The following is a 9,608-nucleotide window of genomic DNA, read 5'->3' as shown; positions in this document are numbered from 1 at the left end:
GAACCCCCCCAGCTCTCCCAGCCTGGCTCCAGAGCAGAGGGGCTCCAGCCCTGGCAGCATCTCCGGGGCCTCCTCTGGACTCTCTCCACGTCCTTTCTGTGCTGGGATCCCAGAGCTGGAGGCAGCTCTGCAGGAGGAGTCTCACCTGAGGGCTCGGGGGGCGTCAATCCCCTCCGAACCAGCCACGCACAGGGCAGAACTCCCGCCTCCCCCACACCCGCACCGAGGGGTCAGCGCGAGCGGCCAGACCCGAAACACCCGCGGTCCGCCCCGTTTTACCCCCCCACACCTCATCCCCTCACGGCCCCCCATCCCCTCACAGCTCCCCATTCCCGCACCGGTTTGCTCTCGGCGGGGGGCGCGGGCTGCGCCGGCGGCACGGCCTGCACGGGTCCGGCCGGCATGGTGCTGCTGGGCAAGGCGAGGGCGCTTCCCCGCGGGGCCGATCAGGGACAGCCGAGGATCGATCAGGGTCTGTCGGGAGCCGATCGGGATCTGCCGGGGCCGTCCAGGCCCTGTCGCGACACCGGCACCGACACGGGCGAAATGGCGGCCGCGGGCCCGGCGCTGCGCGTGCGCAGCGGAAGTGACGCGCGGCCGCCAGGGGGCGCACAGTGCCGGGAGTGCAGGGGGGAGACGATACAGCGCGCGCGCGCCATGGGCCGTACCATGAGCGGCCGCAAGGGGGGAGCCCGCACAGAGCAGGCGCGTACCACTGCGGGGCGGGGGGGAGGTTACCATGGCAACAGGGCCGGGACGCCGCGGCCTAGCCCGGCCCGGCCCCTCCTCTCCACCGTTCACCCTGTTTCCTCTCGGTTCCCTCTGCTTCCCCCGCCCTCCTGGAGCCCCCGGGGCCCGGTAACACCGTGCCAGTCCCTTTCCAGCGGGCTATCCCGGTAGAGCGTTCCCTCTATCGCACACCCGGTGACCCCTCAGCACCCTGGCGTGGTGGCCCCGTGGTTCTCAGCCCGTGTCCCACCGCCCACCATGGCGCACCTGCTGGGCCACCGCGGCTGCATAGAGAGCCTGCGGGCCGACCTGCAGGACCTGCAGGCTGCCATTGCCGACGTGACCTCCCGGGCCGGTGCCGTGCGCTTCCCGTCATGGAAGTTCCCTGACAAGGTGTCCTGCGACCTGGACATGTCGCTGCTGCTGCAGCGGTACAGGCACAGCGAGAGCGAGCCCGAGTTAAGCCAGCACTCACACGTGGTGCTGCTGGAGCTGCTCATAGACAGGTGAGACAGCCCTGAGCACCCCAGAGGGAAGGGGGATGTGGGTCCAACCTGCTGAGCTCAGCCGAGTCCTGGGGCCAGCTTTGGGCACCTCGGTACAAGAAGGACATAAAGCTGTGTCCAAAGGAGGGCTGGGAGGATGGTGAAGGGCCTTGAGGAGAAACTGAGGGCACTTGGCTTGTTCAGCTGGAGGAGACTGAGGTTTAAAAGATGAGCCATTCCCTCACAGCTACTGGCCCTAAAAATTAGGATTGGTGTCCCAAAACTTTAGAGAGAGCCTAATCACAGCCAGTGTGCACAGCCTGACTTTGATCCCACCAAATGCTGCTCCATGGAGTGATCTCAGCCGCGGGGGGAAGGTCCCGGGAGCACCAATCCCACCCTCCTGCACCACACTGGCTTTGTGCAGGGGATGGGGAGGGGGCCAACAACCTCTCCCAGCTCCCATTTCTGATCCCTGTGGCTCCAAGGCGTGTTCTCCCGCCGGGACAGGCTCCTGCTGCTGCTGCAGAGCTTCACGGGCTACGCGGAGATGGTGCTGTGCAGGCGCGCGGTGCCGCCGGCGCAGGGCCCGGGACCCTGCATGTCCGCGGGGCTCACGGCCAGGAGGTTCTGGAGCACCATGCTGAGACTGGGGGCCTTCTGCCAGCAGCTCCAGCACCAGGTGAGACATCTGGGGTCACCCCCCCGGGATTTGGACCGTGGTCCTTCTCTGGGACATCCTGTGCTCCAACTCTTTGAGTGCTGACCTGTGTGTCACATCTGTCCCACACTGTGCCCTCCCCACCCGAGTCCCTTCCCTCCCCTACTCCCAGCTGTGCTGCTGGATCCATCCTCCACCAGCATCTCGGGATGGGTGAGCTTGGCTGCCTCTGTAGCTTGGAAAATATTCTCCTCCTGCCAAAATGCTGCAGTTCAGGCGACCCCACTGAGGGGCTGAGCTGCTTCAAATCAGTGAAATAACGGGGTAAAAACACCATGTCCCTCCTCTGCATTTTATTTTCCCAAAAAAGTTCTTTCTTGTGGAGAAGTCTCACAATAATCCATGTGGCATACCCAGGAGACAGCACAGGGGGTGGGAAAGAAGGGATAGTCACAAGAAGGGGAGGTGGGGAGCAGCTTCTGCTGCTGAGGCTGCTCCTTGGTCACTGTCCCTTGGCTGCACTGCTGTCCCATTCCCACAGCTCACACCTCAGATTTGGGCTCTTGTGGATCGTTTCCAGTTCGATCTGGGCACTGGTCCTGTTCTGTGCTCTCTCCCTCAGGACAAGGATTGCAGGAAGGAGATCCCCACACAGCAATCTCCTCCTCACTCTCTGGGCAGTTCGGGCAGCTCTCAGCCCAGGGCTGGCCCCAGCCTGGCCCGGGGCACCCGCAGTGTCCCCACACAGACCTCGAGGTGCCCCCTGGGCTCCTGTGACAGCTGCTCCAGCGCCCAGGCCAGCCTGCGGGAGGTGGGCAGAGCCATCACCAGCCTCTGCCAGAGCCAGAACATCCCCTCGGCCCTCAGCAAATTCCAGGGGGTGCTGGAGGACAGCACGGGGAGAAGGAGCCTCTCTGCGACAGAGCTGAGCTACTGGGCCGCAGAGCAGAGCAAGGATCTCTCCCGGATCAACAAACACCTCCAGGAGCTGCTGCAGCAGCTGAACCCGGTGAAGGCTGAGCTGGAAGAGGTGGGGAAACAGAAGGAGGAGCTGAGGAAACAGGTGGAGGACTTTTCCCGGAAGCTGCAGGTGGAGAGGGAGACCCAAGTGCAGCAGCAGAGGAAGACAGAGCAGAGCCTGAAAGCCAAGGACAAGGAGCATTCGGAGGCTGTGGCCAGGCTGGAGCAGGATAAGAATGATCTAAGGAGAGGTACAGAGCTGTTCCCAGCATTCCCTCCCAGGCCTGGGGTATGTGCAGGAGAAGCACAGAGTTCATGGGCAAATTTGGGCCCCACCACCAGCTGCAGGGCTTTTGCCATGGATTTTTGTAGGTGCTGGGGAATTTTCCCTGCTGTGAGGATAATCCCAGGCAGCAGGAGCTGGTTGTCCATGTCCTGTCACTGCCTCCTCCCTGCTGCAGCACAACACAATCACTGGATAAAAAAAACTTTGGTGGGCCTGTTTTCTGCTTCACTTTAGTTTTTTTGAGGAGCTGATTAATTGGAGGGGTTTTTTATGCTGATTTAGGAGCGGCTCTGCTGGAGGAGCGACTCTCCACCCTGAAGGAGGAGCTGGAGGTGAAGCAGGCAGCTCTGCAGGAGCTCGGTGAGGACCCCCAGGGTCACCCAGCATGCACATTTCCCCCACCCTTGTCCCTCTTATGGTGTTTCACACCCATGTAGCCCCCAGTGCACCCAGATGAGGCTGTAGAGCTGGTAGGGATGGGCAGAGGAAGGGCCTCCTTCACAGCAGCGCCCCAACATCACCCAGTGCAGAATGGGCTGCTGCTAGTGGAGATTAGGGGGGGTCACAACTGTCCTGTCAGACCTTCCCCCCCTTGCCAGGACCTGTGCAGGGCATTGGGGGCCCCTAAATCATAGAATCATGGAATGCTTTGGGTCGGAAGGACCTTAAAGCCCATTCAGATGCACCCCCTGCCATGGGCAGGGACACCTCCCACTAGCCCAGGTTGCTCCAAGCCCCGTCCAAACTGGCCTTGGACACTTGCAGGGATCCAGGGGCAGCCACAGCTCCTCTGGGCAACCTGGGCCAGGGCCTCCCCACCCTCACAGCCAACAATTCCTTCCCAATCTCCCATCTATCCCTGCCCTCTGACAGTTTGAAGCCATTCCCCTTTGTCCTGTCGTTCCATCCCTTGTCCCCAGTCCCTCTCCAGCTCTCCTGGAGCCCCTTTAGGCCCTGCAAGGGGCTCTCAGCTCTCCCTGGAGCCTTCTCTTGTCCAGGTGAACCCCCCCAGCTCTCCCATCCTGGCTCCAGAGCAGAGGGGCTCCAGCCCTGGCAGCATCTTTGTGGACCTTCCACTTGTTCCCCCCCCGCCCACCCTGGGCCACAGCCGCTTTGTCTCCCCAGAGCTCACCAAGACCTCCTTGCTGGAGGAGATGAGGACCACCATGGTGGCCCGGAGCCAGATGCTGGAGCTAGAGGAGAAGGTGCAGATGCTCACAGGCCAGCGGGACAGCCTGGAGCAGGAGCTGAGTGCCACCAGCTTGGAGCTGGAGAAGGAGAAGGTCCGAGTGCAGAGTGTGCTGCTGCACGAGGAGGTACGGCCGGCCCGGAGCTGCCCCCGGTGTCAGGGCAGGGGGGAGCGGGTGCCACAGCCCCACACAACCTCACCCACCCCCACAGTCCCTGCAGGCCAAGCAGAAGCTCCTGCTGCAGCAGCTTGACAGGCTGGACCGGGAGCGGGAGGAGCTGCAGAACAGCCTGGAAGAGGCCAAGGAGGACAAGGCCCGGCTGGAGGAGCAGCTGGAGCAGAGCCGGGAGCAGAGCGGGAAACAGCTCCAGGTGCAGCAGGTGAGAGCTGGTACCCAGGTGTGGGACACAGCTGTGCCACGGGCGTGTCCAGAGCCACACGGTGCCCTGACCCACACCCACAGCCAGAGCTTTCCAGGAGGGGCACTCTGGGTGACATGGTGACATTGCCACATGGTCATCCCTCCCGGGACTCTCCCTCAGCCCCTTGCAGACAGGTCTCCACTGATTTTTCCCACCCAAGGCAGCAGAAAGGGACACCTCAGGCTGCTCCCACATCTCCAGTGTGCCCATTCCTAGACATATTCAGTGCTGCTGCTTCCAGGTCACACAGGGACCTTAGAGCCAAGCCCCTGCACATTATTCCTGTCCCTTTCTCAACTTCATGGGACAACCTTATCACATGAGGAAAGGGAGGGAGCTTTCCATGGAGGTCTGAGTGCTCCCATGGGATTCCTCATCCTGCAAACCTCCCCTCCTCCCCACTGTGCCACGCAGGAGCTGCTGGACAGGCTGCAGCAGGAGAAGCTGGCCCTGGAGCAATCCATCCTGGAGCTGCAGACAAACACGTCCCGGCTGGAGGAGCAGGCGCAGGAGCTGAGGGAGCGGGAGAGGCTCCTGGTGTTCTTCCCTGAGCTCCATGTCCCCACTGAGGCGCAGTTTGAGAGTAAGGGAGTAGCAATACCCCGGGCTAGTGCCTTTGGGGTCTCCCAGGGGATCCTGCTGGCCCCAGACACACCATTTGTCCCACTGATATCCAGGAAGAGCTCAGGCCCTGGGCTGTGCTAAGCTGTGACCGTCCCAACGTGCTTCCCTATGTGGGTGCCATGCATCCCACCTCCAGGCCAGGAATTACAGCAGGACCAGGACATGGCAGAGCTACATTTGCCTGCAGAGTTTGGGGTCCCAGCTGCCACCTCCCAGGCTGGCCCGTGCTCCCAGGCTGGGGCAGGCTCCTTTCCTTGGCAGGCAGGAGGGATGCCCACACCTCTGAGCAGGCTGAGCTCCGCTGGATTTTGCCTGCAGGCACTGGGAACTTGACGGAGGACATGGAGAATCAGCTCCAGGCCAACAGCATCCGGATCGGGGTGCTGGAGCGGGAGAACGCGCGGCTGGGCGCTGTGCTGGCCAAGGTGAAGGCGGCTGCCCAGCAGGGTGTGCTCAAGGTGAGCTGGGGCCATGGGGCAGAGGGGGGTGGGTGCTGTGCACCCCAAAACCACCCCATGGCCCCCAGACATCCTCTGGGGACCGCAGGAGGGCCAGGCTGGGATCCTCATGCTGCTGGGAGGTCGCTCAGCCCTGAGGTGCCCAGGGCCGGTTCCAGCAGTGACACCTCCAGGCCAGAGGCTGAGGGCTGTGACTGGACCTGAATGCTGGGGAGATGTGGAATTTCACCCCCTCTTCTCTTCCCTGCCTCAGCTAATCCCACAGGCCCAGCTGGGGTCCCAGCTCCAAGGGAAGGCCAGCGGGCAGGACACAGGGTGAGTAGGAGCCCAGAGAAAGGGGCTGGGAGTTTCTCTGCTCTTCGTCTTCTCTAACTGCTCCCACCACTGCAGGTGGCCCAGCAGGGGAGGCAGCAGCGACAGCAGAGACAGCAGGGACAGCAGAGGGATGCCGGGATGCATGGACAAGGCCTGGCATCGAGTTCCCAGCAGCCAGCACTCCAAGGTGCTCCGGGCAGGGCCCACATTCCAGGCCAGACCCAGCCTGTCGCTCCCAGTGGGACGCCTGGGGCTCGACCCCCCCTTGCACCACACGGGGACCCACCACAAATAAACACTGATGAGCTGATCTTCTAACAGGGAAATGAACTGTTCCATGAGCAGCCACCTGCCCTGCCCAGGGGGATCTTGTTACCAGGTCTTTGTGCGTCAGGAATGCACATTCCCTTGGGAAACCCGGGCTCTGCCTGTTCCTTGTGGAGCTGCTCCAGGGACGTTCCTGGGCGCTGGAGTTCAGTCACCCTTGGCTACACTGCTGTTGGAGGCCCCAGCACAGCCCTGCCCGTGCCAATGCCTGGGCACTGTGTGTGTTAGTTCCTGCCAGGAACCATTCCCAAGAGGGGACTGGGATGTGGCCACACTTGGAAGAGGAAGGCAGAGCTGGGCTGGGATGAAGGAATCCCAGCCGCTCTTGGCCCACCAGCACAGCCACAGCCTGGAAAAGTCATTCCTCACTCCATGAGCACCCAGAGGGGCTGGGGACTACCGAGGCACTGGCACAGGCTGGCCATGACCTCCCAGCTGCCCCATGAACCCCACACAAGCCACACAGCCAGTCCTTGCTCTGTGTTTAATAGGGATGGACACGTGCCACGCTGCAGCCTGTGGGGCAGGAGCCAGGCAGGGCTCATGGCATGTCCCCACTCACATGTTGGGTGAGAGGAGCCCAGTGGTGGCTCTGCAGCCGACTCGTGCCATCCTTTCTAATAAGTTACTATAAATAAAGCATCCTTGCCCCCTCCCCTCCCACAGCAGGGCCATGGGTCACCCCGCAGTCCTGCCAGCCCCAGCCCTGGCAGGTCTGTCCCCCACCTCCCCGAGGGGCTGGTGCCACAGCCGGGCTCTGCCCACCCTGCCATGGCCACCAGCAAATAGACAAAAAACCCAAGACTTAGAAAAATTCCCATGAGCAGGGCAAGGGTGGCAGGGTCAGGACTCTCCCTGCCCCCAGCCCTCACCCTGTTACACCCATGGGTGCCCCCGTAGCTTCCCTATCTGGCACTGCCCATCTGGACCTCCCACCCCTCTACTCACACCCATCAGAGAGCCCCGAGTCCTTCCCTCTGGTGTCCGGGCGCTGTGGTGGCACAGCCACACTGACCCAGCTCTGGCAGCAGGTGCCACTCACTGGGCACCCCCTGTCCCCTCCCTCTCCCCGGAGTGGCCGTGGGTCTGTCCCTGGAGTGTCCTCAGGCCCGCTAGCTGTCCGTGCAGCAGTTCCCTGCAAGAGAGAACGGTGGAGAGCCATGGCACAGGGAGCCTGGAGGGCTCTCAGTGCTCCCCAGCCCACGCCCTGGGGTGACCAAGGGGTCCTGGCCAGGTGCCATGGCAGTTCTCACCCAGGATGTTGCGCTTGCAGAGAGGGCAGGTCTGCTGCAGCAGGAGCCAGGGATCCACACAGTCCCGGTGGAACTCGTGGGAGCAGGGCAGCACCCGCAGCCACTGCCGGCAGGGAAGGGAGGGCACACATGAATGGACCCAGCAGGGACACAGCCAGACCCTGGCAGGGACACAGCTGGACCCTGACAGGGAAACAGCTGGACCCCGCAGGGACACCTCGTCCCAGGGTGGCACCAGCACCAGTGCCCCCAGGGCAGGCTCCAGGCCCCCCAGTCCCACCTGGCTCTTGTGGAACTGGTCCAAGCACACAGCACAGCTATCGATCTCACAGGCCCGGCTCCGCGGCGGCTTCCCAGGGTGGTACCGCCGGGTTTTCAGCGCCAACAGCCGCCGCCGAATGTGCTGCTTCAGGTCCAGCTGCAAGGGCAGAGCCAGGGGTCAGGGGCAGAGCCAAGGGGCAGGGGCAGAGCCAGGGGCAGGGGCAGGCCTTCGTGCCACTGCCCCAGGCACAGGGCACAGCGGGGACGTTCCCACCTCGGCATCCCGCTCTGACAGGTCCTGCCGCGACTGGCGTTGTGCCTGCACCATGACCCCGGTGCAGAGCAGCAGGGCAATCAGCAGGATGGTGTTCCACAGCTGCTGCAGGTACTTCTGTGGGAATGGCACGGCAGGGGGGTTAAGCTGGAGACCTCCCCCTGCTCCCTCCCCCTGCTCCCCCCCGGTGCCGTACCTGGACCTGCGAGCTGCTCTCCCCGGGGCAGATGACCCCCTGCCACTCCCCGTAGAGGCCCCCTCGGGACAGGCCACACGTGGACCACAGGGTGAGGGTCACCCCCTGCAAGGCAGGACACGGCATTGCTGATGGCCACGGCAGCGTCCGGTGACGGGAGCACAGGTGTTCCGGGAGAAGGAACGGTGGCACTGCCACCTGCCCCGCTCCCACGGGGACACTGGGACATTGTGGGGCTGGGCACTGCGCCCTGCAGCTGCTCCCTGTGCATCGGGCAAGTTTGGCTGGGCACAGCCATGCCCTGTCCTCCCACTGGGAGAGAGAGGAGGAGGAGGAGGAGGAAGGACCTACATACCAGGTTCTCCAGCAGCACCGCCTGGTATGTGATCTTTGCTGTGGCCCGGAGCCCACTGTGAGCAAAAAGGAGTGTCAGTTCCATGGGCACAGCGGGATCTGGGCACAGACCGCAATGCCAGGGAGCACCCCCTTCCCAGATGGGGACCAGGGGAAACAGAGGAACACACAGGAGGTAACAGCGAGACACTCCCTCCCCAGCCATGCCCAGCCCTCAGTGACCCTGCCCAGGGCTCTTCCTCCCAGCCCTGTGCCTCAGTTTCCTCATCTATGACTCCAAGGCAGCAATCCCAATGTCCCACATGTCAGGATGACCGAGGGGGTCCCACTGCTGCAGCTGGTGAGGACAAACACCCCCAGAAGTGTTGGGGGATGCCAGTGCCATGCCGAGAACCAGCCAGGCTGGATAATTTGTACCGAGAGTCCTAAAGCTCTCGGCTGAGGCCACTGTCACCCCTGCTGCCATATGAGGACCCATGGGAGGGCTCCAGCCCTGGGGAAGGGCTGGATCTGACCCAAACCCCCACTGGAAACATGTGTCTCAGCCTGGCACGGTGCAGGCAACACCAGTCCAGCAAACGTGACACGCTGGGTAAGAGATCCCCAGGGCAGCCCCTGAGGATCGCAGATGGGTGGGGGACCAGGCAGGGACCAGGCAGGGATAGGGAAGGGACCAGGCAGGGACAATGCAGGGACCAGGCAGGAATAGGGAAGGGACCAGGCAGGGATAGGGAAGGGACCAGGCAGGGACAATGCAGGGACCAGGCAGGAATAGGGAAGGGACCAGGCAGGGATAGGGAAGGGACCAGGCAGG

General features: G+C 63.1%; 4 protein-coding genes across 5 annotated transcripts in view; 2 read left to right on the top strand and 2 right to left on the bottom strand.

Annotated features, from left to right (window-relative positions):
- Positions 1-560, bottom strand: part of SF3A1 (splicing factor 3a subunit 1) — a 13,956-nt gene extending 13,396 nt beyond the window's left edge. Inside the window, exon 1 of the mRNA XM_017837491.1 lies at positions 339-560. Within this exon, the coding sequence (XP_017692980.1) occupies positions 339-404 (66 nt within the window). The 5' untranslated portion in view covers positions 405-560. The remainder of the gene's footprint in view (positions 1-338) is intronic.
- Positions 561-696: 136 nt separating this feature from the next.
- Positions 697-1,239, top strand: LOC108508612 (coiled-coil domain-containing protein 157-like). Its single transcript, XM_017837512.1, has one exon. It carries the CDS (start codon positions 988-990, stop codon positions 1,237-1,239), a length of 252 nt encoding a protein of 83 aa, XP_017693001.1. The 5' UTR covers positions 697-987.
- Positions 1,240-1,764: 525 nt separating this feature from the next.
- On the top strand, positions 1,765-6,794 carry LOC108508578 (coiled-coil domain-containing protein 157-like). The gene is made up of 9 exons (XM_017837446.1): positions 1,765-1,896; positions 2,204-3,086; positions 3,404-3,481; positions 4,247-4,437; positions 4,523-4,690; positions 5,147-5,315; positions 5,618-5,814; positions 6,068-6,129; positions 6,205-6,794. Exons 1-9 carry the CDS (start codon positions 1,765-1,767, stop codon positions 6,422-6,424), a joined length of 2,100 nt encoding a protein of 699 aa, XP_017692935.1. The 3' UTR covers positions 6,425-6,794.
- A 132-nt stretch (positions 6,795-6,926) lies between these two features.
- RNF215 (ring finger protein 215) overlaps positions 6,927-9,608 on the bottom strand; it is a 15,848-nt gene continuing 13,166 nt past the window's right edge. For both annotated transcript variants that reach the window (XM_017837509.1, XM_017837507.1), the window contains 6 exons: positions 8,796-8,850; positions 8,441-8,545; positions 8,245-8,361; positions 7,990-8,127; positions 7,710-7,812; positions 6,927-7,591 (listed from right to left, as the gene is read on the bottom strand). In XM_017837509.1, the coding sequence (XP_017692998.1) occupies positions 7,569-7,591; positions 7,710-7,812; positions 7,990-8,127; positions 8,245-8,361; positions 8,441-8,545; positions 8,796-8,850 (541 nt within the window). In that variant the 3' untranslated portion in view covers positions 6,927-7,568. The remainder of the gene's footprint in view (positions 7,592-7,709; positions 7,813-7,989; positions 8,128-8,244; positions 8,362-8,440; positions 8,546-8,795; positions 8,851-9,608) is intronic.

This window comes from Lepidothrix coronata, unplaced genomic scaffold, assembly GCF_001604755.1.
Source record: "Lepidothrix coronata isolate B3197 unplaced genomic scaffold, Lepidothrix_coronata-1.0 Scaffold305, whole genome shotgun sequence".
Classification (NCBI taxonomy): Eukaryota; Metazoa; Chordata; class Aves; order Passeriformes; family Pipridae; genus Lepidothrix; species Lepidothrix coronata.
Note: the sequence above shows the minus strand (reverse complement) of the source record. Positions and strands in the feature narration are given on the sequence as shown.

Bases quoted from the DNA above. Each gene is read 5' to 3' on its own strand.
- LOC108508612 (XM_017837512.1), top strand. From the start codon at position 988: ATGGCGCACCTGCTGGGCCACCGCGGCTGCATAGAGAGCCTGCGGGCC.
- LOC108508578 (XM_017837446.1), top strand. From the start codon at position 1,765: ATGGTGCTGTGCAGGCGCGCGGTGCCGCCGGCGCAGGGCCCGGGACCC. The intron at 1,897-2,203 runs GTGAGACATCTG...ATAACGGGGTAA, and splicing joins GCCAGCAGCTCCAGCACCAG to AAACACCATGTCCCTCCTCT. The intron at 6,130-6,204 runs GTGAGTAGGAGC...CCACCACTGCAG, and splicing joins GCCAGCGGGCAGGACACAGG to GTGGCCCAGCAGGGGAGGCA.